This window comes from Podarcis pityusensis (genome assembly GCF_964106645.2).
Source record: "Podarcis pityusensis genome assembly, chromosome: 3".
In the NCBI taxonomy this organism is placed as follows: Eukaryota; Metazoa; Chordata; class Lepidosauria; order Squamata; family Lacertidae; genus Podarcis; species Podarcis pityusensis.
This window is the reverse complement of record NC_138026.1, coordinates 104,474,096-104,501,635: the sequence shown is the minus strand read 5'-3', so window position 1 is coordinate 104,501,635 and position 27,540 is coordinate 104,474,096. Positions and strand designations below refer to the sequence as shown.

The window sequence follows — 27,540 nt, the reverse complement described above, 5'->3', positions numbered from 1 at the left end:
AGGGAAGCAACCACGCACAGTGCTTTCATTTTATCAGGAATAAGTTTCAGTTTATTGGCCCCCAGCCAGTGTTTTAAAACAGCGGTTTAAAAATCATGTATAGCATAGCAAATAAAACCTTGAAATATTATGCGTTACACATGATCAAACCCAGTTGCAGGGAATAGACTAGGATAAACGAGTACAAACTGTCCATAGCCAACAACAGGAAAGGCAACAGAAACAAGGACGAACCCTAAGTTTGCATTCTTTGAAGCGAGACCCATCCATATCAATAGCACTTCTGAGTAAGCATGGTGAGGACCAGAGTTGAAATCTTCCGTATTTTACATAACTGTTGATAGGGCCTCTTAGTTGAAAGACGACTGATATACCGAAGGCTGAAGCAGTTCTGAACATATTCTTTTCTCTGCTTGGCTGTCTTATGGAGGTAGCCGTTCTTAAAGCTCACACTCTAAAGAGCACACCTTGGATCTTGCTGTGTGCGGTACCTGGCAGTCCTTGGTCAGCTGAGTGCTAAAGGCGGCTGTTTCAAGAGAAAGTCATCTGTTTAGTTCAGTGAGATCATTTATGTTCTTGGAACAGATTTAGCTCTTACAGTGTTGCTGTCACCGTTGTGGTACTCAGACAATATCCAAGAAGTTGGCTTCGGCCTGTCTTTGAGTTGCTGGCTTTCAATTCCCCACCCTCTCCCCCAAAGCACCCTGCATGGTGTAAGCCAGTAACTTTTCACTACTCACTACTTTTAAGTTTGTGCTGCTGACTCACAGCATGGTCGCTTCTGCTAATTTTGTGCATGAAGACCGCTGAGGATTTTGTAAAGAGGGCAATTGCTTGCGCCAGCAAGGCTTGTTGCAAGCTGCGCTCTGACCCCGAGGTGAGTTTGCCACCTTTCCTAGTGCTACTTCCTCTCACTGGGTCTAAACGGGGGTTGTTTCACCAGCACGATCTGCCTGTGATGACCTGCATTAATTCTGTTGTGTTTCTCCTCTCTCCCCTTTCGTGTGTATGTGTTTTCCCTCTTCTTCCTTAGATAAATGGCTCGTTTAAATTGGGAGCTGCTACTAAAATATTCTCTGGCTGGCAAATGCAGTGCCTAGCAGCTGCTATCAAGGACGAACCAAACATGAGTGGGGGAGGGGAGCAGGTCGACATTCTGCCGGCCAACTACGTGGTGAAGGACCGTTGGAAAGTGGTGAGTATTTTCCTCTCTCTGCATCTCTTCTAGCCATGATGGAATGTCTTATTTTCAAACTACCCTTTTACATGGGTCTCTTCCAGTTATCTGAATCCTGCTCTTTTTGATTAGCTGCTCTGATGCCTCTAGGAGCTTGTGAATACAGTGGTACCTCTGGTTGCGAACGGGATCCGTTCCGGAGGCCCGTTCGCAACATGAAAAGCCCACAGCCTGAAGCGCCGTATCCGCACAGGTGCGTGGCGCGGTTTAGCGCTACTGCGCATGGGCGAGTAGTGAAACCCGGAAGTAACCCTTTCCGGTACTTCTGGGTCGCCGCAGGACGCAACCTGAAAAAACGTAACATGAAGTAAACATAACATGAGGTAAGACTGTACTTGGTTTTAGTGGGGGGTTTTATAAGAAAGAAAGAAAGAAAGAAAGAAAGAAAGAAAGAAAGAAAGATCTAAAGAAAGAAAGATGCTCTGTAAAATGTGTTCTTAATGTTGTACACCACCCTGGGATCTTTTGCTAAAGGGCAGTATATAAGTTGAATAAATAGTAGTAGTGGTAGTATAAATAATAGTGGTAGTAAATAAATAATAATAATTTCCTAGAGGACCCAGCATATCTTAAGAAACAGCGAATTCCATTTTCTACCATCATGTTTCCTCAGACCGATTATACTGTATTGGCCCGAATATAAGCTGCACTTTCCTCCCAAATTCTGATCATGAAAAGTTAAAGTGCGGCTTATATTTGTGGCCTTACGCCGCCAGCAAAGCAGCACGGCTGGCCCCCACCCGTAGGAAGCAGCACGGGGCAACGGCATGCAGTTTGCCCACTTCTCCCAAGCCTCCCCTGAGCCGCCGAATTTTAAAAGTGTGGCTTATCTGTGGGTGCGGCTTATATTCGGGCCGATATGGTATGTACTTCCTTAATAATGCCATCAGAATGAGAAACGAAGACAGTTTGCCCATGCAGAGATTGATTCTAGGTGACTGCTCTACAACCCTATAGCTCCTTTCTATTTAATCTCTACCTGTGGGGCCATAATTACTATAACAGCAGCTGGATAATCTTAAGTGTTGTCAAAGTTTTTAAAATGTCTTGTTTGTTTTACTTATTTTGCAAGCAGGTCCTGCAATAAACTGTTGCAGTGCAGAGTACCCCTGTTCAGGATGCCAGCTAGGCCCTTTCCCAGGATACTCCATTCCACTCCCCCACCCTTAGTTTTCCAATCTGTTCCCCCACCCCACCCCAGCTATCATGTCGTAGCCACTGAATATGCTTGATCTTCATTGGGATGATTCAAAGTCTTCCTTGCTTGGTTCTGCCCCCCACCCCCGGCTCAAAGTTTTTTCATAGTTCTGTAAACCTTGGAGCTGTCCTCAGCCTGTTAATATTCCCTCTTGTGTGGGAATGCCATTTTAGCTACATAAGAATTGGCACTTGGGAAATTGAGTTTGTTATTAGTACAATATGGAATAACAGCAGTTATTACTTTCTCTAATTTGATGATGATGTAATTATTCAAATTGGCACTTCTCTATAAGCTTTTGCATCCAGGGCCTTCCTAATGTTCCTTGTGGAACAGTGGGTGACTACCTTAGGTCTGTGTGTTCAAGCTGAATTTCCCTGTGTCTGCCCTTCTGATTGTTAGGGAAAATTGGACTCTGAGGAAAAGTGTCTTGTTACTATGGCTGTGAAGTGGGTTGTATTTTTCCTCTTAATTCCTTCATGTAAGGAGGCCCTTTCCGGATACTGCTAAGACAAGTTCAAACTGCTAGACTGGATGCTGTGTGAGGTAAAGGTAAAGGGACCCCTGACCATTAGGTCCAGTCGTGGCCAACTCTGGGGTTGCCGCGCTCATCTCGCTTTATTGGCCGAGGGAACCGGCGTACAGCTTCCGGGTCATGTGGCCAACATGACTAAGCCTCTTCTGGCGAACCAGAGCAGCGCACGGAAACGCCGTTTACCTTCCCGCCGGAGTGGTACCTATTTATCTACTTGCACTTTGATGTGCTTTCGAACTGCTAGGTTGGCAGGAGCAGGGACCGAGCAACAGGAGCTCACCCCGTCACTTGGATTCGGACCGCCAGCCTTCTGATCGGCAAGCTCTAGGCTCTGTGGTTTAACCCATGTAAGGAGGCCCTTTCCAGATACTGCTAAGACAAGTTCAAACTGCTAGAGTGGATGCTGTGTGAGGTACAGGGCTGTAAACAGCAACAGCAGAAAGAAATGACATGAACTGCCTTCAAGGAAGAAGGAATGGGTGATTCCTTGTTTGCCCTCCCCTCATCCCTTTGCCATTCATATCCGTTAGGGCTGCATTCATCCATTCACTTAATATTCATCCAGTTAAGAGATTTGCTGTACCACCCATCTTGTGAGCTGTCAGGCCCTTTTCTCCCAGTCAACACCATATAAGAGAGCATGTCCGCAACTGGTTTATCTTGAGAAAATAGTAGAGCTAGCTGTTACCTTTGAAACAGGAAGCAACACCACCTTACCATGCATTCATTATGCTTTTCACCAAATCTTACAGGAGAGCTGACAGAGTGATAGATGGTGCGGGTAGTGACTTCACCATGTCCCAAATGTAATGTTGCTGCCAGGTTTCTGCTTGGTGCACTGCTTCTTGTCCTATTTCTGTCTAGCAACTAATGCAGCAAGCCTCTGCTCTCTCAGCTAATAAATGTGCAGCATCTCAGTGAGGTGCAGGTATTTTGTACTTTTTTGGATTTGTCTGCAACAGGGTAATTGGGAGCTGTTTTTTTGCTTTCCTTCCACACTGTTTGTGTTCCTTCAGAATACGTGAACTGCAGCTGAGGAGGTCAACTGCTAATGTGGCTTTCATGCTTGCTGGGTTCTGAAGTGTCTGGCACGCTGCCAGCAATATCAGCTTCTGTTGTATTCAACTGTTCAGTGGCACACTGAATTAAGCATATTATTTTTGTAGGTAAAGGCTGAATATGCCAAAATTAAGATTCTTGCTGTTTCTTGCACTCAAAAGGATGCTAGCTTTTCAAAATGCTTAAATGAAAAATTCTTAAATGAAGGTTTTATCAATCTTTGCACATCCTGATCTCTCTTTCTCTTCCCTTTCCCTTATCATGTTGTCTCAGGGGACTTGTCCTTCAAAAAATCTATATAATCTGCATAGTTCTGAGTTAAGTTAAAATACTATGCTTTTCCATTAAAATCTTTTGAGCTTGTATGCAAACATGAATTGGGCTTGGGGTGTTGGTTTTAGCTTAATTACAGGGATATTTATTGCAAAGTGCAGCTGATTGGTTGTGTCAAAGGGATCCCTAGATTTCACTGTATGTTTTGTATTTACTCTGTGTCAGTGCGATAGATTTCTATTTCTCTGGTTACATGTGAAAGCTATCTAAAGTGCCATATACCAGTTTATGTTAAGGAGTAATTCTTCAAATTGCTTTAATAAACCCTTGTTTAATTTCCTTGTTTGCCCATTACAGCAAAAATTCTAGCAGAATAGGTATGAACGAGACTCTTTGGGTACCTGCAGTACAAACTTAAGCCACCCTTCCCTCTCCTGTTTATGGATTTTGTTTGAAGTGAGAGAAGTTGTGGTTTATTAGGCAGCCACAAACTAGGGAAAAAATGAGGATTTCAGAAGTGGCTCATTTCAGCCTGCTAGACTCCTATTTCCCCACATACTGTGTCCAAACCTGGTTTTAGTGTGCCAATGTACAGTGGGTGTGTTTTTCATATTCAGTCTGGCCAGTGAATCTGATCTGATTTTGCTGTGGAGATGTTCAGCCATGGATGGTTCTGAATGTCCTGAAGCAGTTTTTTTCAACTCCAGCCTACTGATGTAAGATTGTATTTCATAAATAAAATCATTTTCTCTTAACACTAATCCCAGTCCAGCATTTGTATAGCTGGATAAATAAGTGTATAATGATGAATGTGTGTGGTGGCTATAGAGTGGGTGACGACAAGAACAGGTATGGTGGCAGCAGCAGCAGCAGGAAGGCTGCATTTTCCGTTTCTCCTCAAACAGCAAAATGGGACATGCCACCCTGGCTGCCAATATCTTTTGAAGTGGAACGTAGAATCATAGAGTTGGAAGGGATTCCACAAAGGGCATCTAGTCCAACCCCCAGCAATGCAGGAGTCTCAGCTAAAGCATCCATGACAGATGGCCATCCAACCTCTGCTTAAAAACCTCCAAGGAAGGAGAGTCTGCAACCTCCTGAGGAAGTCTGTTCCACTGCTGAACAGCTCGTACTGTCAGAATGCTTTTCCTGATGTTTAGTCGGAATCTCCTTTCTTGTAACTTGAAGCCATTGGTTTGAGTCCTACCCTCCAGAGCAGGAGAAAACAAGCTTTCTCCGTCTTCCATGTGACAGCCCTTGAGATATTTCAAGATGGCTATCATATCTCCTCTCAGTCTCCTCTTTCCCAGGTTAAACATACCCAGCTCCTTCAATCATTCCTCATAAGGCTTGGCCTCTAGACCCTTGATCGTCTTAGTTGCCCTCCTCTGCACACATTCCAGCTTGTCAGCATCCTTCCTAAATTGTAGTGCCCAGATTTGGACACAGCATTGCAGGTGTGGTCTGACCAAGGCAGAATAGAGCGGTACTATTACTTCCTTTGATCTGGACACTGTACTTCAGTTGATGCAGCCTAGAATAGTATTAGCTTTTTTTGCTGCTGCTTCACACTGTTATTTCTGTTTAAGTCTTATCTCCATCTCTCCCTGATCAAATCCCTGTTCAGTGTGAGTAGCTGATAAAAAATCAATGAGTAAGTTGATACTCCTGATTTCGACCCAAACTGTGTCTGTAAGCCAGTGAAATGAAGACTGGTGTTATGTCTTAATTGTTGTTTACTTCAGTGTCAAGGAGATGTGTTTGGCTTTAGTGCCAGCTCATATAGCTCCCTTAAGAACATAATAACATTCCTGCTGGATCACACCAAAGGTCTGAATTTGGGAATGGGCATTTTTATGAAAACTGATTACACAATTACCAAGGAGTTGATGTCATTTAGGATAGAGGAAAGGATATCCGTATTCCTCACTCTCTCTCTCCCACCTGAGTGTGATTTCTGCTCATCAGTAAACTTAGATCAGCCCTTTTTAAATTGTCCTGACCAAAAATTGGAAGCCTTTTGAGATCTTTAGTTATAAAGTAATCCAGTTGCCTTGAACTGGGCTTCCCTTGACTTTCCTGATGAAAAGGGCGAGAGGGAAGCCATTGGGAATTAACATTTTGAGCAGTACCTGAATGGAAAGGTAGACAGAGCACTGCAGCCATCAGAAGAGATCAGGTTTCCAGTGTCCTTTGAAGCTTGCAATGCTCCAGGCACTTGCCAAAGGCTTCACAGGGAAGATGAGTTTTGATCAGTGTATTGAAGTGGGAGGGATATATGACATTATACATGTACTGCTCTGTGAGGGAGTTCCAGGTCACCTAACAATTACTGCTGTTCCAAACAACTTGTTTATTTGCCCAGTTATTCTAGCTAAGGTCATCAAATGAGTGGAAAGCCCAAATCTGCAGGAATGTTGTAGAATTCCTGCAGATGACTTGGGAGCAGGGGTGCTGATCCCAAACTAATGTAACTGTAACAAGATGGCATTTTGAAAGATGAAAAGTATACTTCTGGAGGGGACAATAGGAATTGGTTTGCTCTTAAGGAGAAAGGCAGTGGTTGGCAGTTTGTTTCCTAACAATAGCAGTCAGGGGAAAGGTTAGTGAGCGTTGCTTCCCCGTTTTTAGGAGTTATCCGTCTGTAGGTTCACATATCTGCATACAATATCTGCAATTTGGGCCTTTTGTTAATGGCTCTTTCAGCTGAACTCCAGATGACATTAGTTAACATGACAATAATAAGACGTTTGCCTGCAGTCACCCAGCTTCACTTTTGGACAAATGTGTTCTGAGGCAGGCCCATTTATGTTCAACGTATGAATCCCTAGGGCAACCAGGAAGAAATAATTAAAATGAAGCAGCAGCAACTGTACCAGATGGTTGCTGAGCAGGTGCTTTTGCTTGAACTGATGATTGATAGTCCAGAAGAGAAGGATAGCCTGAGGGAAGGAAGGATGTCACCAAAAATATTTCAAAAGTACCCTAATGATGTACAGTTGGGGAATAAAAGAATAGTGTGTGCCCAAACGGGATATGTTAAGCACACCGCACAATAAAGAATTAAAGACTAAAAGAGTTTTGAATTAGTACTGTTGTTTATACCTATGAGCGCTGCATTTGCCAAACGTTTTTGTTAATAAACTGAATTACACTGGACACTGCACTGGGTTTAAGTAGAGAACAATTTTCACAGGGATGGATAGATTTATTTATTTATTTTATTTGTTAGTCGCATTCTCTTACAATGTAACTCAAAGCAGCATACATTAAGTAGGCCTAGCCCTCCTTCACTAAGCATGCCAATCTAGAACCACCACCTTCCAACTGGGGTCATGCCCATACTTTAAATAAATGGCTATGAATTAATATACAATAAAAGCAGCCTTTCACTACCCACTTGGCATGAAGGAGTAGAACTTACACACAGACCTGAGCCCTGGCTTCTTTCTCTGTCCCCCAGAAATTAAGCAGTGCTCCCACCATTCTTCTGAGAAGGAAGTCCACAGGGTTTTTTGGTGAAATGTTTAAAGCTGATAATAGCACTGCTAAAACTTACAATGGTACTTCATACTTTGCTATACGCAAACACTCATTCACTACTGTGGGAAGAGACCGTCAATGGAGAGCACCTCACTCATTCCCTTTTGGGATCCTTAATTCCTCCTTCCTCTGGGAGAGTAGCACGAAGACTGCATAAGGATTCTTTCTTGGCCCCATTTTTATCCTGCCTTTCTTCCAAGAATCTCGGGGCAATGCTTATGACCTCCCCCTGCCACTCTTTTATCCTCACACTAGCCATTTGAGATAGGTTAGGCTAAGAGAGACCATTTTTTGTGGTGACTGCCACAGATACCTCCAAACTAGAATGGTGCTAGGTTCAAGGCATTGCGGAGAACAAAAATGCGGCCAGGCTGCCAATATAATTGCTGTTGCTGCTACTTGCAAGACAGAAACTCCAACCACCAGCAGTGCACAGAGTATTTGCTTCTAATGGTGAGCCTAATCCCTGGAAAACTGCTGGAGAAATTTGGTGAAATCATAGAATTGGAAGGGATCCCAAGGGTCATCTAGTCCAACCCCCTGCAATGTAGGAATCTCAGCTAAAGCATCTATGGCAATTGACCATCCAACCTCTGCTTAAAAACCTCCAAGGAAGGAGAATCCACAGCCTCCTGAGGGAGACCATTCCACTGTCAAACACTTCTCAATTTCTCTGCAGATGGATAGGGTGGAAAAATTTTGTGAACAGCTGTAGTTTCTAAGAGATTTTCCACTTAGCACCTTGCTGCATAAGTGCTGTGATGCTTTTCCAGAAGCACAGGAACTTCACTTGAGAAGTCATGTCATTTTTCCTCATCATTTTTCCTCATCATTTTTCTTTGATAATTTTCCATATTTACTGTTGGAAGCGAGCCATGTGGACCACACCAGTATTTGGCAACATGGCCTTGCAGAGACTAGCATGGGTTAAATAGTTTCATGCGTTATCAGAAGCACTTAAACAGGATGCTTGGACCCCAAATCAGTAGTTTTGCAGACATGGCCCCAAACACTTTGCTGATTGTGCCATTTTCATAATAATGGGCTCTGGCTGGGACCTTTCCTTATACTTTTCAGTGTTTGGATCTGGCACCGTTCCAGCAGTGAAACAGTCACAATTTTTATATCATTTTAATATATCTATCTCGCTTTCCCCTAGATATTGCATGCTGTCAGTACTTTTGATAAATGGAGATGTTAGTTCTTCTCATTTAACAGGGTGACAGTTCAATTTCTAGTCACTTTCTAAGCATTTGATGTTCAGATTGCTGACAGTAGAGACTGGTAATTTCAAAAAAGAAGGATGGAGAATAGCACACATTTTTGTTTTTTTTAAATAAAGACAAAACATTTTTTGCTACTGAATTTAAAGAGAGAGCACCCTCAGCAATTATTAGAAAATACTTTGTTCTGATATATTTAATTTTCCCTCTAGAAAATACTTTCAGACTTCAAATCTGGTAGCCTCCCCCCCCCCCCCAGCAAGTGTTTCTTGTGCTGCCACAAATTCAGATTATTCCATTATAAAATATTACAAAACATGATTATTTATTAACTTTCAGATTTGACAATCCCTTGATTGATCTTAGATGCACTTCTCTAATTTGACAATCCCTTGATTGATCTTAGATGCACTTCTCTAATTTTCTATCATATCCCCTGTAAACAAGGCATCCAGCAGCCCTTCACAGTCTTTCTTAGGTCACACATCACACAGCCACAAAGCTGTGTTTTTACACACCGCAGTGACCAGTGATCAATCCCAGTTCTGTGGCAGATAGACCTGCCTCAGACATGCGCTTTCAAATGTCTCTGCATTATATTCACAGCTTCCATCAAAGTGGCTTACCTCTGGTCCTCCAGATGTTGGACTTCAATCCCTATCAGCCCCAGCTGCCAATGTCAACTGCCAGGGATGATGGGAGGTATAGTCTAATTTCATTGGGAGGGTCACAGGTTAGCCTGGTTTACTTGTTGAGCGTATGTCAAAAGTTTTATTTTTGTAGGTGTACACACAGAAAATGTAATGTGTGAAGCAGACTTGTACTCCTAACACCCAGAAGAAATACTGGAGGTGAGCTCATTCTGTTTCAGCTTGGTGTATGCCACCTATTGCTGGTTCAAAATTCAGAGCAGGGGCCCCAATTCCTCTCTGAATATGTTGGTGGCAACTGAAAAAATAATCTGTGCAATAATTAGGAATCATACATTGCATCCCAGCATCATGTGACACGTGTCTTATTTTGAAATTGATACTTAGTTAAGGGGCCACCTGATGCCACCTTCCATGGGTTTGCTGAAGCTATAACTTTTAGCTACCTTATATACCATGCAGGGATCCTGAAGTTTGTGCTGTCAGCTTTTTCTGCTGTCCTCTTTTCTACTTTCATTGATTTCTCTGCATGATGGGTCTATGGCAATATTCCCTGAATTTTCATCCACTTAATGTTTTGCAGTGTTTTCATTGATCTTTTTATATCATAGTTGTGCTTGAGCCTATTTTTAGAAAGCAAAGCAATCCATCCTTTGTTTTTAAAATTAAAACTGTGGTCATTAAGATGCGTACTAAACATCTACGCCACCTTGCTTGTTTGAAATTGACATTGTTTTGAAATTGAACTCAGGCCTTGCTGCACTTGTTTAATTCTACTGCAATTTTGCCATTGTGGCTGAAAATGCAATTGTTTTACGTGGTCTGCTATACTGAGATTGACTAGGCTTTTCTTTTTCCATTGTATCCCCTTGCCTCCGTGCCATTACCAGTTAACTGGACTACCCCATGATTGCCTGGGCATGGTTTGCATTTCTGCTATTCATTCTGGCATATAATTTCTTTAAAACTTCTCTTCAAAGAGCATACAGTCAAAAGTATGCTATACCAAAGTGTAGTGTAGTTCTGCATCAAATTCTGTTGAAACGAAGAGTCAGATTATGTAACCTTGCATACATTTTGTGTAATTTCAGTTAGCTACAGCAGAAGGGTGAAGAGTCATAAAAACTACGGAAGCCTGATCCCTGGCTTTTCAATGCCTTCCTTTGTTTTGAGATGTTATTGGAATCGGTCCCTACACATTCATGTTATGTACTTTTAAAAAACGAAAGTTGAGATTCTTGGAACTCTGAAATACGGTCTTTTATATATCAGTGGGGTAATCTGTGACCCTTCAGATATTGTTTGACTACAGCTCCCACAAGTCTTCACCAGTATGGCCAGTGTTCAAGGATAATGGGAGCTATGATCACTAGGAATGTAGGAAGCTATGAATACCTTGGATGATGGGTTCTGGCCAAGCCCAGTGTTTCCAAGACATTCAAGATTTCCAGAGTGAATCCTGCACCAGTAATGTGCTGTGAGCTATTTTTGTAAAACATTATACTTCCTATGAACAGACCCAGACATTAAGATCTTCCCCAGAAATCCCCCCTTGCTGTTTTTGAAGTGTTTTAGAGGAGGTGTTTAGGGATTGGGCCTTTTCTACCATGGCTTTGAAACTGCCTCCTGGAGAGAGTTCATTCTGCTCCCTCTCTTTGTTTTCATTGCAGAGTGAAAGCTACATTGTTCATGGAGGGTGACATTTAGAGCTCTCTTGAGTGGGTTTCCTTCTCTGGCTGTTCTACTGGGGCTTTTCTTTCTTTCTTTCTTTCTGCTAGTCTTTGATTTCTGTTTACTGCTGCTTAATTGATTTGATATCTGATTCTTGGTTGATTTGTGTATGTGCTTTGTTTTTAATATGTGCTTCATTTTAAAACGTTGTTAGCTGTCTTGCAGATCTTTTAGCTCAAAAAAGTGAGAGAAAGATATGTAATGTAAAGATGTAATTCAGAGCACAGAAAGAACAGTTTTTCTTGCCTCAAAGATTAGAGCAGAAATACAGTGGAGTAATTCTGGAAGTAACTGCCATTGAATTCAATGGGAATTATATTTGAGTGAACTTGTATGGCATTAGGCTATATGCCATCCGACTGGGAATTTTCCTAGTCAACAAGAGTAAGACATGAAATGCACTGTGGAACATTTGCTATCATGTAGTTTGAATTGATGTCCTGATACCCAGCTAGGTCATCCAGTGCAAATATGAGGATGAACATGTTGCTAGCAGTCTCTCCATATTGTGCCAATAACAGTCTCGGTACTTTGTCAACAGAAATGGTGCGTTCACATCAACATTAACCGCCTCAGCTGGGATTACCTCACTGCTGACATAAGTCGTACCACTAAACTAAATGCTGTTTCTTTGGAAGCAGAAACCATGTCCAGACACGTTGTCCTCTCCATTGCTTAGTCTTGTGATATCTCACATGTTTTTGTCTTGCAGTGAGGGAGTGTTAATATATGCTTTGAATTGCTTTGCAGCACCTCCCTGCATCCTAAGAGAGATTTTAATATTCATACTACCTGGAATTTGTATAGTGCAGTAGAATATTCAGAGTACTTCATTTACATTCACCTATCTCAATAATTATTAGAACAATTCTGCAAGGTAGGTCCGCAAGATTGTCCCTGTGTTGCAGATGGTGTGTTGTTAGTGGCTTCCTGAAGGCTATCCAAAGGCCATAAGAAGGACACTGACAAACTGGAACGTGTCCAGAGGAGGGCAACCAAAATGGTCAAAGGCCTGGAAACGATGCCTTATGAGGAACGGCTAAGGGAGCTGGGCATGTTTAGCCTGGAGAAGAGGAGGTTAAGGGGAGATATGATAGCCATGTTCAAATATATACAAGGATGTCACATAGAGGAGGGAGAAAGGTTGTTTTCTGCTGCTCCAGAGAAGCGGACACGGAGCAATGGATCCAAACTACAAGAAAGAAGATTCCACCTAAACATTAGGAAGAACTTCCTGACAGTAAGAGCTGTTCGACAGTGGAATTTGCTGCCAAGGAGTGTGGTGGAGTCTCCTTCTTTGGAGGTCTTTAAGCAGAGGCTTGACAACCATATGTCAGGAGTGCTCTGATGGTGTTTCCTGCTTGGCAGGGGGTTGGACTCGATGGCCCTTGTGGTCTCTTCCAACTCTATGATTCTATGATTCTATTTGAACCCGAGACTGCAAGTCTCTTAGCTACTATGTTACACAGCTCCCAGTCTTGAGTTTTATGATGCTAGCCTTTCTATGTATGGCACACAAGGTGACCTTGTTCATCACAAAGGTCTGATGAACCCTCTGTGGTGGGACCTATTAGGATAATCCACCCCTGGTGACTTAAAAAAGTCAGGGGATACCTGAAAGCTTTGAAGGATTTTCCAGAAGCCAGAGCAATCCTGTCAAGGCATTGCTCTTGCTACAGAATGGTGAGATGTGCTGGGCTGTTGACATGATTGCTTCCAAGTGCCCTTTCTGACACTGTCTGGCGAGCTGCTCAGTTTTCCAGGGAGCTCCAAGCTATAAAACAAGTTGGACGAGGGCTAGAGCACAAGTGGTGTAAGACTCAATTTGAAACTGATCGGACACAATAGCTATGCCTATTGCAATATGGTAAAGGTGACTAAGAAGGCTTACTTTGCCACCTCCATCTGGAGTAGCCTGCCAGCAGAGCTATTCCGTGTGGTTGTCCTCAGGAACAGAGTTTTGGGACAACTTAGAGGCCTGTTGTGACAAGTTTCCCAGGCATTCTGAGGATAAAATCACCAATCTCTATCTTTAGTTAAATGCTATTGTTATTGCAGAGCCAAGTGAGGTGTTTGACAGAACATCTTGTGGGATTGGTTTCAGTTGATGAAGCATGAGGACATGGACAAGATGATTGCAGCGGTTTGGCCCACAGCATGCTCCTTTGACACCTGCCAAACATAGTTAATTTGTACTAGCCAAGAGGAGTTGGTTGGGTGAGTTCAGGGAGTAAACCCATCTTTGTGTGGAGGGGTTGGTGCCTTCCTCCTTGAAGGAGGCAGTAGGAATATATGACGTTTTCCTGTATAGTTCTCCAGTTTCAGGATTCAGGTGAGTTGAAATGCAGTTTGTAAATCCACAAATAATAATTGTGATTAACGATCTGCTAGGCTGCTTCTGTTGGTGGCAGCTATGAATTCCTTGTAATGTGAAGTTTGGGCCTCAGTGGTTATATCAGCAAGCTGCAGGTAGCTTACAACATTTGTCATTTGTGTCACTATTTTTGTAATTCAGAAGACTTCCGGCTCAGGAAACAGAGACAATGCTTTAGTGGGGCATTGTTCTGGCCTTTAAAACACCATACATCTATCTCTGAGACTGCAAAGTGACACCACCACTGATTGTAGTCTTCAATTGTCTAGATGATTTATGTCATGTCTTGTAATTAAGTACAATGTTGGCTATGCTGGTTTGATTAGAGTTGGCTGAAAGGCTTTTCTTCCACAATTTAGAGTTGACACACCCAGTGGAAACCTCTATCCTTGCATATCTTCCCAGCCATGGAACTGGTTAAGTATTTGGTCAGTATAAATTGCTTTACAAGACAGAATACTTGGCAGAGATCCTGCCACAGACTTGTGCAGATTTTTGTTGTGGGGGGAGGTGGTTCAGTGATCAATAGTTCTTCAAGTCTGCTTGGTCACTTCTTTTTGCCAGCCAGATTGACTGTGATTGACACCATTCAGATGCACACTCCTTTTATTTATATTTGCCCTTGCTAAACAGGGTTGTCAGCAGTTCATAGTACACTGGCTTTGGTATTCATGAAGTTACATTAACAGATGCTTTGTGATGGAGCCCTAGATAAAGGGTGAAATAAGGTTAAGCAAAACACTGTTCACGAGCCAAAAGGCAGTCTCAAGGAAGTCTAGGATAGCTAATGGAGGATTGTGAATGGAAACCTGCCAGTGCTATAGGAGCAGTGTGTGGAAGGGTGTGGGGTGAAGGGAGAGTGTCAATAAAAAGGCGGTTACTTCTACTCAGGCATAATCTGAAATTCCTGGCTGTTGGAAGTCACCAAAGGGCCTTGTTCCTCTCCTTTCCCCACCTCATTATATGTGGCTTTCTAGCAGGGCCTCTTTCAAAGCCCCTTGGCCTCAGTTACAAGGAAGTCTTTACATTGAGCAGGATATTAGTCATAAGGGTCTTGCTCTAGGACAAGATAATTGTTTTGTGCCACAATACTGGGAATCTCTCTTTCCCCCCACTCTACATTTGCCATTTCTGGGCCAGCTAATGGGGTGGGACCTCTATGGCGAAGTTACTGCTTCCCCTGACTCTCCTCTCTGCTTAACCAGACAGGAATGGGGAAATAGGATTTGGCTGGTTCCCAAGTGCCCCTACATCCCACCATGGGCTGCTTTGACAGGTGGATGGGTGACCCTGTCGGAGCCAGCCGTTATAAATGGCGCAGTTTAGCATAAAATAAAGACACAGTCAGCAATATTTTCAGGATGGTATGAGCAGCTCCTTTCGAACTTCTCTCTCCTCCCATAGCTTTTTTATTATCCTTTGTTCTCCCCACTCGCATGGCCGTTTGCCAATGTCTCACATTACCTACATCCGGTCATGGCTTTAACCCACCCACAAACCATATAAGGTTATACTGCCCAGAGGGGGAACCTAACTCCATATAAGGCTATGCTCTTAATACACTGCAAGGCACGGACATGCAGGTCACCGAGGTCAGCGAGGCATCAGGTGGCGCTACAAGCCTTTTTCCATGACTTCCTGGCTCCCACATGCCCTCTTTCTTTATTTTATATCAGAGTCATATATGTCATTACCAATACGGTTATATCGAGCGCAATAGGCGACTCTTGTGAGAACCATGCAGTACATATAGAGATTAAGGAAGGAATACGTTGGATACAGCAACACAAAATAATGCAAATAACTACTATAATGATCACTAAAATCAATAAATGTCGAAGCCAACTTCCATCCGGAAGCCAAGAATATAAGAATTCTGATTCCAAGCTGCATGGTAGGCTTCCTTTCTAGTTTATTAGCCATGCACTGGTGTCACTCCTATAGCACTGAGATTGGTCACTGTATGTTCCTGTAAGAGAACAAGAGCTATTAAAAGTGAATTTCAATGTATATTGACAGTTTGGATATATGCCCTATTATTCTTTCCCCCCTTTAATTTGAAAATAAATGGGGGCAGGCTCATGGAGGGTCAATTGTACTGGAGGCCAAAAAGTTTGCTTAGGGGATATAATGTTAGTAAATTGAAAAGATCCATTGACAGGCACACCATGAAGCATTATGCCTGAATGACTGGCATACACACCCAACATTTAGAAGCATGCAATAAACTGGCAAACATAATCATACCTTGTACAAAAATATTATCCCTCCATATCTTATGATAAATTTATCCCCTAAAAGTCTTATTCAACAACGCTGTTCTTCTAGTTCGAAAGTGGCTGAGCCGTGGATACTGCCAGCCAGAGTAGGAAGCTGACAACAGCTGCTTGCCAGCCGATGAGATGGAATATGGTGGTTTCAACTGGACTGGGTCGTCTGCTTCTCTTCCTTGTATAACGGTGCAGCAAAGGATGGCAAGGCAAATGGTTAGGAAGGCAAACACTGCCAGATGCAGCTCATGTGCAGCACCTCTAGGTGGCGCATGCGGAAAGGTTTCAATGCTTCACCCACAAAATGTTGACAAAGTGTAGGGGAGTTCCGCATGCCTTGAGGCAGGACAACCCACTGATATCGCTGGGTGGGCTGCGAATTGTTATATACTGGCAATGTAAAAGCAAACCGTTCCCTGTCTGCTGGAGCCAGTGGGATGAAGATGGTTCAATGTGGCCAAAAGTCAATTGTTCAGAAATAAGCTGTTCAGAAATAGCTGGTGCCGCTGCTGCGGATTTTTCTTTTGGTAGAGACCACTGTTCTACCCAAACTGGGGTATCGGTGATCCTGGTTTGCCACACTGGAAACAAGTTGTATCGGTGGCTACAGGCTGGTTTTCATTTAGCGCTGCTGCCAGCAGATGAGCCTTGTGGGTGGCTGTACCTACAGACTGACAAATGCGAAGCATGGCTGCTGTGTGTGTGGCAGGATTGTGTATTATCGGTCGTAACGCAACCTTACAATCCTCATTGGCATTTTCAAAGGCCAATTGTTTGATAATTATTTGTTTGGCTTCAGGATTTTCAATTTGGCGACTCACTGCTGTAAGCAGCCTGTCCATAAAGGAAGAATATGATTCTCTTGCCTCTTGCCTGATTGAACCCCACCTTGATTGAATACTGGGTTCTGGGATTTTTCTCATTGCTTGTTTAGCAGCAAGAGCAGTGTCCCTCAATAAGATTTGCAGCAGTGTGGCTTGCACTGAAGCTTGAACGAAGGGACCACGCCCCATCATGGCATCTATGACGTCTGCGAGGGTAACATTTGGATTATTTCCTCTGACTTGTTGTAACAAGGCTGGAGCATAAGCACGGCAGGCAGTTTCCCATTCGTGGGCAAACAAAACAGCAGCTGATGGGGGCAACACTGTATGGGCCAAAAGCTTGATGTCCTCTGGAACCAAGAGCTGGGCTAATGTGGCTTCTAAAAGCGCCTGCGTATATGGGGCTTGGAGTCCATTGGCCTTTACTGACTGTTGCAGCTCTTTCAAAATCTTAAAGTCAAAAGGTTGGTGTTGGGCTTGGGTGCCTGCCGGGGCACCAGCAGGGGGCACAATAACAGGGAATGCCATAGTATCCTGAATTAAGGAACAGGCAAGGATTGCACGTTGAAAAGGGGTAGCTGGTTCTGCCGCTGAAAGATTAGGATCATTGCCAGCCAGACCACAGTATTTTTGCAGGATTGGGTCCTCTGGTGAGGAACTGTAGTCCGGAGGTTTGGGGTCTGGAGCTGTTGGCAAAGCAAGTATTGGAACAGACTCTAACACAGCAGGCTGGACTAAGGAAGCTGGAGGTTGTGTTGGCAATGCAGCCATGGAGATATTTTTTGGTGATAAAGAGCCCATGGCGTAACGAACCTTGCACCATGCATTTAGAATCCGAAGACCAATGCTGGGGTGCCCATGAAAATGTGCACCTATCTTGTCCCAAAGTTTTAATTCCCAAGTCCCATCTGCAGGAAACCAGGGGGAATGCTCTTCGATGGCCAGAATGAGCTGTATCAAATCACCCTCCGGAACTTCCAATTTGTTGGAGGAGAGGAGAAATTTTAAGTCTTTTAAAAATTTCTGTTGGGGAGTAGACAAAGAGCTGCCCATTTTTCTAAAATCAAGATAAAAAAAAGAGATCGAACTCACCGGGATCTTTTTAAGATGATTTGCGCTTGAAACCCTTGCCGGGCGTGGTGAGCCGATGATATCCTTTGCTTGGATCGAAAAACCTCACACGGTTTTCTTTTAAAAGCCTCAGACGTATTCTTTTATTCAGCCTCACACGGTTTTCTTTTAAAAGCCTCAGACGTATTCTTTTAGTCAGCCTCACACGGGGCACCACTTGTCGGAGCCAGCCGTTACAAATGGCGCAGTTTAGCATAAAATAAAGACACAGAGAGCCAGCAATATTTTCAGGATGGTATGAGCAGCTCCTTTCGAACTTCTCTCTCCTCCCGTAGCTTTTTTATTATCCTTTGTTCTCCCCACTCGCATGGCCGTTTGCCAATGTCTCACATTACCTACATCCGGTCATGGCTTTAACCCACCCACAAACCATATAAGGTTATACTGCCCAGAGGGGGAACCTAACTCCATATAAGGCTATGCTCTTAATACACTGCAAGGCACGGACATGCAGGTCACCGAGGTCAGCGAGGCACCAGGTGGCGCTACAAGCCTTTTTCCATGACTTCCTGGCTCCCACATGACCCATTATGTGAGGTTACCCAACTTCAAAGGAAATAATCAGGACAGCACTTTTAAGTGTGCTCCAGTTATTTCCTTTCTTCTTTGCAGCCCACCTTAAGTTCAATTGCAAATAAAAAATGTTCCTAACTTTTAGGAGTTGATGAATATACCTACATAGCATGAATTAAGAAGGCAACGTAGTACATTGTGATGTGCAATGAGCATTTAAGGAGCTAGAAAGTTGACATTTTCCCTGATTCCAAGTCATCTTTGATGCTTAGCTGCCCAGTGGTGAATGCAAACCTTTGCCTTTCAAACTGTTCAGTGTGGCTCATTCATAGTGGATAGCTTTATTTAAGTTTCCTAAACTATGGACAGAAGAGAATAAGAAGAATAGTTTTGAATTTCTGGCTTTTAATTATAAGCTTGTAGAGTTTGCCTTTGAACTCCTTTGGACTTCAAAACAAACAACTCCCCTAGATAAAATGTACCGTAGCCACTTGTTGTTTAGTCGTTTAGTCGTGTCCGACTCTTCGTGACGCCATGGACCAGAGCATGCCAGGCACTCCTGTCTTCCAGTGCCTCCCGCAGTTTGGTCAAACTCATGCTGGTAGCTTCAAGAACACTGTCCAACCATCTCATCCTCTGTCGTCCCCTTCTCCTTGTGCCCTCAGTCTTTCCCAACATCAGGGTCTTAATCCAGTTAATATTAGGGGTTGCAATTGGCAGCCCACAGGTAACGAGTAGCCCAGGATTGGGGAACTTTTTCTGTGGTGTGTCACATTTCCTTGGTGCTAATCTGCCAGAGACTGCATGCTGAGAGTGGGGAGGATCCTTTTCTCCCTCTTGGCTCCCCACACTTGCGTAAAATTAGGCCTGTGGATTACTCACCCAAGGTCTAAGCACTTTGGCTACATAGTTTCCAACCCAATGGAGAAAGGAAGAGTCTGGAGGGAGAAGCTGCGAGCAGGTCATACTGCGTAGTTAGCTTTGCCCCCCTCGCACTCCCGCCATGATCACTTCTCAAAGTTTTCCCCTGGTAAAATGTAACTACTGAGCAGGTTCTTTGATCCGTTCCACAGTGTTAAGATAGGTGCTTGTTTCCATAAATACATTTGTTCAAATTTATGAGTTTATGATATCCTCTCAACTGGTTGATGTCAAGATTATCCTGGTAATAAGAAATGATTGTAATTGGAAGAAGACCCCCACCCCAGAAGAAGAAGACCCCCACTTCCTGACAGTAAGAGCTGTTCGACAGTGGAATTTGCTGCCAAGGAGTGTGGTGGAGTCTCCTTCTTTGGAGGTCTTTAAGCAGAGGCTTGACAACCATATGTCAGGAGTGCTCTGATGGTGTTTCCTGCTTGGCAGGGGGTTGGACTCGATGGCCCTCGTGGTCTCTTCCAACTCTATGATTCTATGAGTAGAAAACCGAATCATACAAAGAGCCTCAAAGTAGACCTTGCTTTTCCCTATAAGATTTTACAGAGCAAAGCAGAGTTTCAGGTGGGTTCAACCACTGCCCATAAAACACCTTTCCTCTGTGTCCTTCTGTTATTTATCCCCCCATCCCCTTTTGTGCGTGTTGAAAAGAGCTTGAGGGTGCTGCAGAAGTAGGCACATATTTTATTTTGAGGTGGCAATAACCAGTGTAAGGCTGTCGGGGAGACAAGGTGTATATTTCATTTTTACCTTACTGTAAAGAGTTGAGCTCAGCACTTTATCCTGAATTGCAATTGACCTGTGTATAGGAAAGTGGCCCCTGTGTTATCCATCTCTTCACTGGGATTTGACATCACACTTTCAGGTGGTTGTTGTATGAAATGCACTTCTAGTTTGAGGTGGTGGACAGCTCCTTTATGAAAATCTCCCTTTTTTATATGAACTAGTTTTAAATGAAACAGGATAAAAAAAATATTATATGGAAGAATAATTCGTGGATACTATACAGAAGAGAAATCATGGGATATATAAAAAAAACAGAGAATGAAATACTTGGTTTTACAGACCCAGATTAGAGTCTAATTCTATTTACGTTTACTCAGAATTAAGTCCCACTTTATTCAGTGGAATCTACTCTCAGGTAAAGGTGCACAGGATTATAGTTCCATGTCCTAGCTTTCCCTTTTTTTTGGTTGGATCCAGTCAAAAGCGAACATATCCAAGCCCCATTGACTTTTGTGAGAAGAGAGCTGTGCAAGGGTTAAATTTTCCCATTGAAATCGGCTGGGCTTAAAAGTGCTTGGCTGTATTCATTGATTAACAAGTAAAAACCAATTTTAATTATTGAGGACAATTTTTAATCTGTGTGGTTGGGAGTTAAAGGTATGCTTGTTTGTTTTCAAAAGCTATTTGGTTCTCCTATAGTGCTGTAATAGGGGAGGGGGGGCATTTTCATATCAGACATTAATTGGTGTGAAATAATGGCTTGTTAATTGGTGCTATTGTTATCCAGTTCCAGTTTGAAAGTCTATAGTGAAGAGTTCAATTGTCATATGAGCTTGTGGCTGAAAGTAATCGCTAGCTGGTGCCCATGGGCTGTGGGTTGGTGGCTATCATGCATTTTTGGACAACTGAAGGGGAGTGGGTGAAGCAGCAATAACTGTACTCTCTCTAATTTTGTGTTCTGCCATACCCCATCGCCGCTGATCTGAAAAGGTTTGTGGCTCTTGTTTTAACTCATTAAACCATTTCTGATTATGAACTCAGATTGTTCCTATTTTAAATAAAAATTGAAAAACAGACCAGAGCATGTTTCCCCAGCCTTTTTAGTCCTGGGGAGCATATTTGGAAATGGGCATCACAACATATTCATTTCACAGTAAAACCCCCCACAAAACTATAATAGATTCGCCAGCAGGCAAAGCATCACATCCCTAAACAAAAACAAACAAAAAACAAAAAAAAACACAGACAAAAGAAAGAAAGCAGGCAACACCTTCCACCCACCACAACAGACAACCCCCTTGCCAAATAACCTTTTGTTTTGTTTTGTTTAATTGAATGGGTGTGGGTTGGTGCCCAGGGGGTGTCTGAGGGTGCTGTGGTGCCCACAGGCACCTGAGGTCCAGAAAAAACACACTTTAGGATTGGTTGCTGTGATATAATTCAGCCCCCTGAATTCCGCTCATTCCCTAAGAGAAAAATTGTGCAGTCATGCCATGAACAATTTTCTTTGCAGTGTCCTTTCTTAAAGGATTGTCAAACTAAGCTAGCAATAGAGAAACATTCTGTCCTGAACTAGGATTAACTTGCATTCAGCTCAGGTGATGTAATGATGCAAGTATCTATGAACTGTTGAGATTATTTCAGTATTTTACTTATTTTTACCACAGCTACCCAAGAGCTCAGAATGGCATATAATAAATGGTAGAACAGTAAAATGCAACATGAAACAACCCACGGATGCTTCAAAAGCCCATGCATGAAATCCACCAGATAAATGTTTCCAGAAGCTGTTTCAGGGCTTATCCACACTTAACTTTTGCCCTGCTTTTTCCAGGCAAGGTCTGCTCTTTCAAGTTCTGTGTCCAATTGCTCTTTTCCCCCCCTCGGAGTTTCCCCCACGAAAACTCACTCTTTAAAGCTGAAGTGTAACAAATTGCTATTCAGGTTGCTGATTGCTATTTGCTCTGATTCAGCTCTAAAGAGCAGGTTTTCACTGGGAAAGCTTTGGAGGAAAAGAAATAAAGGAGCCCTTGCACACAGAGCTTTAAAGAGCAGACCTTGCCTGAAAAGCATGGAGAAAAAGTAAATGTGTTCATAACAATGTTCATAACAGACCTTTGAGAAAAAGAATGGTTTACAGCAGCCTTCACCAGCCAGGTGCCCAGCTGTGCTGGCTGGGATTGTTGCAAGTTGAGGTCCAAAAACTCTGTGGGGCCATTTAGCTGGCAAAGACTGGTTTATAACGTTTCTTTTTTATATATATATAAAATATTTATTAAAGTTTAAACATTGCAAAAAAACAGAAGCAAAACAAAAGAAAAATATGAACAATAAACAATTACCAAACCTCAAAAACAAAAATACAGAAATACAAAACATCAACAATGCAAAAAAAGAAAAAGAAAACAAAAGCATTAAAAAGGAAAAGAAAACCCCAAAAAAGAACAAACAAACATACAAAAGAACCACATATTTTCATATCCTTATCTTTCATTTACTTATTTCCTCGACTTCCTCACACCGCCTTTTTTGTATTCTAGTTCAATTAAATATTCCAGCAAGTCCTTTCCCTCTTTCACAAATTTAGTTCCATGCTTTAACTTAATGCAATTTTAGACTTAAATTTACCTCTTTACCCAATGTCAATCTATTCATACTTGATTCTTTATAATATTTCTACTAAAGTCATATAACTTCTTTCCAGCATCTTTCTAACATTCATTAATTTTGGAATATTTCTGTAAATAAGCTTTGAATTTTTTCCAATCTTCTTCCACCGACTCTTCTCCCTGGTCTCGGATTTTGCCAGTCATTTCTGCTGGTTTATAACGTTTCTGAAGTGTTGGGCTTATCCTCATCAACCCTATAGAACTGGGAACGGCTGCTGAGAAATCCTGCATTATGTTTTAGTAACAGAGCTGTAATATTAATCAGGACCACCTTGCCTCATCTAATTAGGAGCAAAGGTGTGCAGGGCACACATTTCCTAAGGTATTTGGAGGGTTGTGTGGGTCAGCATCAGGATCTTGAATTGAGATTGGATGCTAGCGGTCAGAATAGTTGTTCTCAGTCATCAAGCAGTGTGTTCTATAATATCAATCATATTGCACACAATATCATGCCATTGCATATTTGTAGAAGCTCCAAATCTTATTTCCAATAATGTTATACCTCCTTGTTAGAAATCAATGCAATGCCACATTTATAATTCTATTCTATATTAGTTTGCCAGTGCCTTGTAAAAAGCCTGTGATTAGTCGGAAGGTACAGTGGTACCTTGGGTTACAGATGCTTCAGGTTACATACGCTTCAGGTTACAGACTCCGCTAACCCAGAAATAGTACCTCGGGTTAAGAACTTTGCTTCAGGATGAGAACAGAAATCGGGCGGTGGCGGCAGCTGGAGGCCCCACTAGCTAAAGTGGTGCTTCAGGTTAAGAACAGTTTCAGGTTAAGAATGGACCTCTGGAACAAATTAAGTACTTAATCCGAGGTACCACTGTATAGCCATCTAGAGCAGTAGTTTCCAAACATTTTACTCCCAGGACCCACTTGAGATGGCTAAAATTACAGAGGCCACAAAATAGCCGGAGAGGAGGGGTTTGGTGTAACAAGCTGACAATTCTGGTACTTTCTACTGATAGCTAACTCATGTTTGGATATTGCTAAATTGTTTGCCATGACATTTTCCTTGCGGCAAGCAGTTCCCTAGCTCAGCTTTCCTGAAGTTGTGTACAGGTTTTTGCTCTGGAGGTCTTGTGACAACTTCTCCACTTTGGGCAGAATTTGCTGGTTCAGAAATTCTAAGGGGAGAAGGCTTTTCATTTCTGTTTTTCCCTTCCGAACCTCACACGCATTATAACCCATAATCTGTAATTTCTTCTCCCATTTTCCTTTCATTGTCAGTTTGTGGCTTTCCCCCTCTCCTCCACCAAATCGACGCTTTCTTCAACTTCCATTTACATTCACTTCTGCCTCATGTAACAGTTTCCCTCTCTTATCCCCTTCAAATTTCCAGTTTGTTTGCATTGTTCCAGCCAAAAGACCACAACATTGTTAGGGCACAGGATAGGCAAGCAAGGGAGGACTGTGACACTGAGCCCCACCTCAATGTGGCCAAAGACCCACTGTTTGAAAAATAATGATCATCTTGTAGCAAGTGAGAAAAAGTAGGAAATAAACCATATTTTGGAGCCAGTGCATACTACTACTACTACTACTACTACTACTAATAGAATTTATATACCACCCTGTATCCGCAAGTCTCAGGGCAGTTCAGAATTTACCTTCATGCATTTTTGATATGGCAAAGTCAGCCCACGTTTGCTTTTGGGAGGTTTGCAAATACATTCTGATTCAAATTTATGAGATGCATTGCAACAATAAGAGAGATGTTGCTCAGCCTCTCCTTGTCAAGCAAAGCCAGGCTGTCTATCCTAGGCAGACTTCTCCCATGAACTAAGGTAACTTTCACCTTGCTCAAACAAGGACATGATTCAGATATCTGTTGGGTAGGAATATATATGTTGTGTCCTATTTTTACCTCACTTTATTTTTCAGAGCAAAACCATTTTGACTGCTTTCTTGCGTTTGTGAAGTCATTTAGTTGTGTGGTTTGGCTTTCAGTATTATGACCAAATCAAATTTTATTCTTCTCAGTCAGGGGAAAACTTGTTCTGCCAAGCATGATAATGTTTCTCCTCCCGTTTAGCTGAAGAAGATTGGTGGTGGTGGCTTTGGAGAGATTTATGAGGCAATGGATCTTTTGACCCGTGAGAATGTGGCCCTGAAGGTGGAGTCAGCGCAGCAGCCAAAGCAAGTTCTCAAGATGGAGGTAGCTGTCCTAAAAAAGCTACAAGGTAAGAAGTAAAGTTGTTCTGGAAATGTAAGTTTCTAGAACTTGGGTTTTCATATCTTGTCCACCTTCTCCATTCTTTTGTTGTGCTTACTGGCAAAACAACCACCACCACCCAAGAACCCCATAATATTAGTGCACAGCACTTTGTGTTTCTCTTTAAAGTCATTTCAACCTTTCACCAGTTTAATGCCACTTTAGCTATCATGACTCCCCACTGTCCCAAATAAGAATTCTGTAGTTTGGTGAGAAAACTAAGAATCCTCTGTTTCAAGATTCCTAGTTTCAGCCTTAGAACTACATTCCCCTGGGTTTCCTAGGGAGAGGGGTTGACCATTTAAACCAGTTTAAGTGTAAATATCTCCACCCTCCAAAAGAATTGTACATACTTCCTGTTTAATCTGCCGTCTTAGGTTGCAGCAAACTTGGCGTGTCAACCAGAACATGATGTTGCCATTTCAGAGTCCTAAGTGTACCTTACATGCTATAGAATTAGTGCAAAGTGGCAGTAGCGCAAGAATTAAAGGCTACTCTGACAGTCCTAAAGACTTGGGCAGTGAACTTTATAACCAGTGTTACTGTGCTAGGAATATTCACATAAGTAGAGGAGTAGCTGATAGCACCAAGGACAGCTCTAATGATCTGAGAGGAGAACTGAACTTTCTGAGCAGCTCCTATTTCTTTTACTGTGTGGATTGGGATTTCTTTTTAAATATTTCCTGTTGCTGCAGTCCTCGTACAAAGAGTGTTTCAAGTCTCACAGATATACAGATTGCTCTGCTGGGTTAGACAATGATCCAACATTTTGCTTCTGAGAGCAACCAGAAAAGAAGCTTGCAAGCAGGGCATAATGAAGACAGCCGTTCCTTGTGTGTGTCCTTAGCATCTAGTTCTCTGAGATAAACACCCATGCAAGATTAAACTTCCAAATATGGATGTTCAATTTTGTGGTGATGGTAATAGCCATTAATAGGCAATGGATTTGGCTAAACCTTTTTTAAAAGCTATCAAAGACACTGACTATCATTACGGGGTGTGCTAATGAATTTCGTGAGTTAGTCAGGTGTTGTGCATTGGGGAACTTGATATATCTTTTCCCCCCTCTGCCCTGACCTTACAGCTAGCCAGTTTCAGTGGGTGATCTGGTATAGTTCCTCATTTACCCCTTCAACATGTTGGGATGTAAATTATTTAGTGATGCAGCTGCATGTTTGAAATAATTTTTTCAAACATATAAAGCAAGTTTAAAAGTGCAAGTTAAAAATTAGTTCTTAGTTATAATTCATTTTAAAGGGGATTTACTCCTATATTGTTAGTTTTTAATGTTATTATTGGGGCACCCCCCCCCCCCACAACCAACACAGAGAAGATCACAACTGTTTCTTTTCTACGGTGCATTTTATAGCAGTTACTTTTAACAAGTGGAGGAAATGTGATTCTTGAGTGTTTGCATTAAATTAGATAAGCAATACCCAACATTTCTACATGTAGCCTATACTTATCAGAAGTATGTTCCACTATGTTTATGGAGACTTATTGCCAACTAAGTCTATGTAGTAGTACAGTCTTAGTTTTACTGGACTAGGAATGTACAGTTGACTGTAAAGAGGGCATGAGCAAAATTTTATGTAAGTATGACTTGCTTATGGAAATATATTGTACTCCTTGCTTTTACTCATGTAAATACACTGGAACTAATTTACTAATTTACTGTCTTTACTCTTTGCAGGGAAAGATCACGTTTGCAGATTTATTGGCTGCGGAAGGAATGAAAAGTTCAACTATGTTGTCATGCAGCTTCAGGTGAGTTCTTTGGTATTCTGTTTCCCCAGTGTTCCACAGATGTAGTTAGTAGGTCACCACACTGTTGACTAGGTATTTTGTGCACAAATGTGGTCATTAGGAAAAGCACAAAGTGATAAATCTCTCCCTTTTCTAGAGCACATTCCAGGGAATTCAGAGGGGGCGGTTATTTTGTGCTGGGTAAGAGAGAGAAATATCCCCCTACTCTGACATACTTGGGGGAGGAGTCAGCATTTCACTTTGTCCCAGTCTTGGAGACACTGAGAAGTGTTCAGTGTCTCATACTGCTTCCAAGTGCCTCCCCAGAGGACATGAGGGAGAGGAGGGATTAAAAAAAATAAAAAAATTCACACTGATAGTTGAAGTCGCAGGACTGTCTCTTACACTTGATTGTAAGTAAACCCCACCCCGTCCCCAAAGTTCTCTAAAATTTGGGGGAAGTGCACACTTGCACTCACTTTGGGAGGGCCTTTGTAGTGATGAAAATGAATCACAGTTTGGTGCAAAAGGGAGAGTCGGGTCCCTTTCCTGGTCTTTTATATCTGCCAGGGGGGTTATGGGTTCAGGAGCAACCACAAATAATAGCTTTCTACCATTATTTGGATCCGTTTGTTTTTTGAATTAGGGACGGAGAGAGGACTGCACTCTTCCCCCTCCCACCCC

General features: G+C 42.4%; 1 protein-coding gene across 1 annotated transcript in view; it reads left to right on the top strand.

Moving 5' to 3' along the window:
- Positions 1–1,040: 1,040 nt before the first annotated feature.
- TTBK1 (tau tubulin kinase 1) overlaps positions 1,041–27,540 on the top strand; it is an 88,879-nt gene continuing 62,379 nt past the window's right edge. Inside the window, exons 1-3 of the mRNA XM_080998240.1 lie at positions 1,041–1,195; positions 24,931–25,078; positions 26,804–26,877. Coding sequence (XP_080854366.1) covers positions 1,088–1,195; positions 24,931–25,078; positions 26,804–26,877 — 330 coding nt within the window. The 5' untranslated portion in view covers positions 1,041–1,087. The remainder of the gene's footprint in view (positions 1,196–24,930; positions 25,079–26,803; positions 26,878–27,540) is intronic.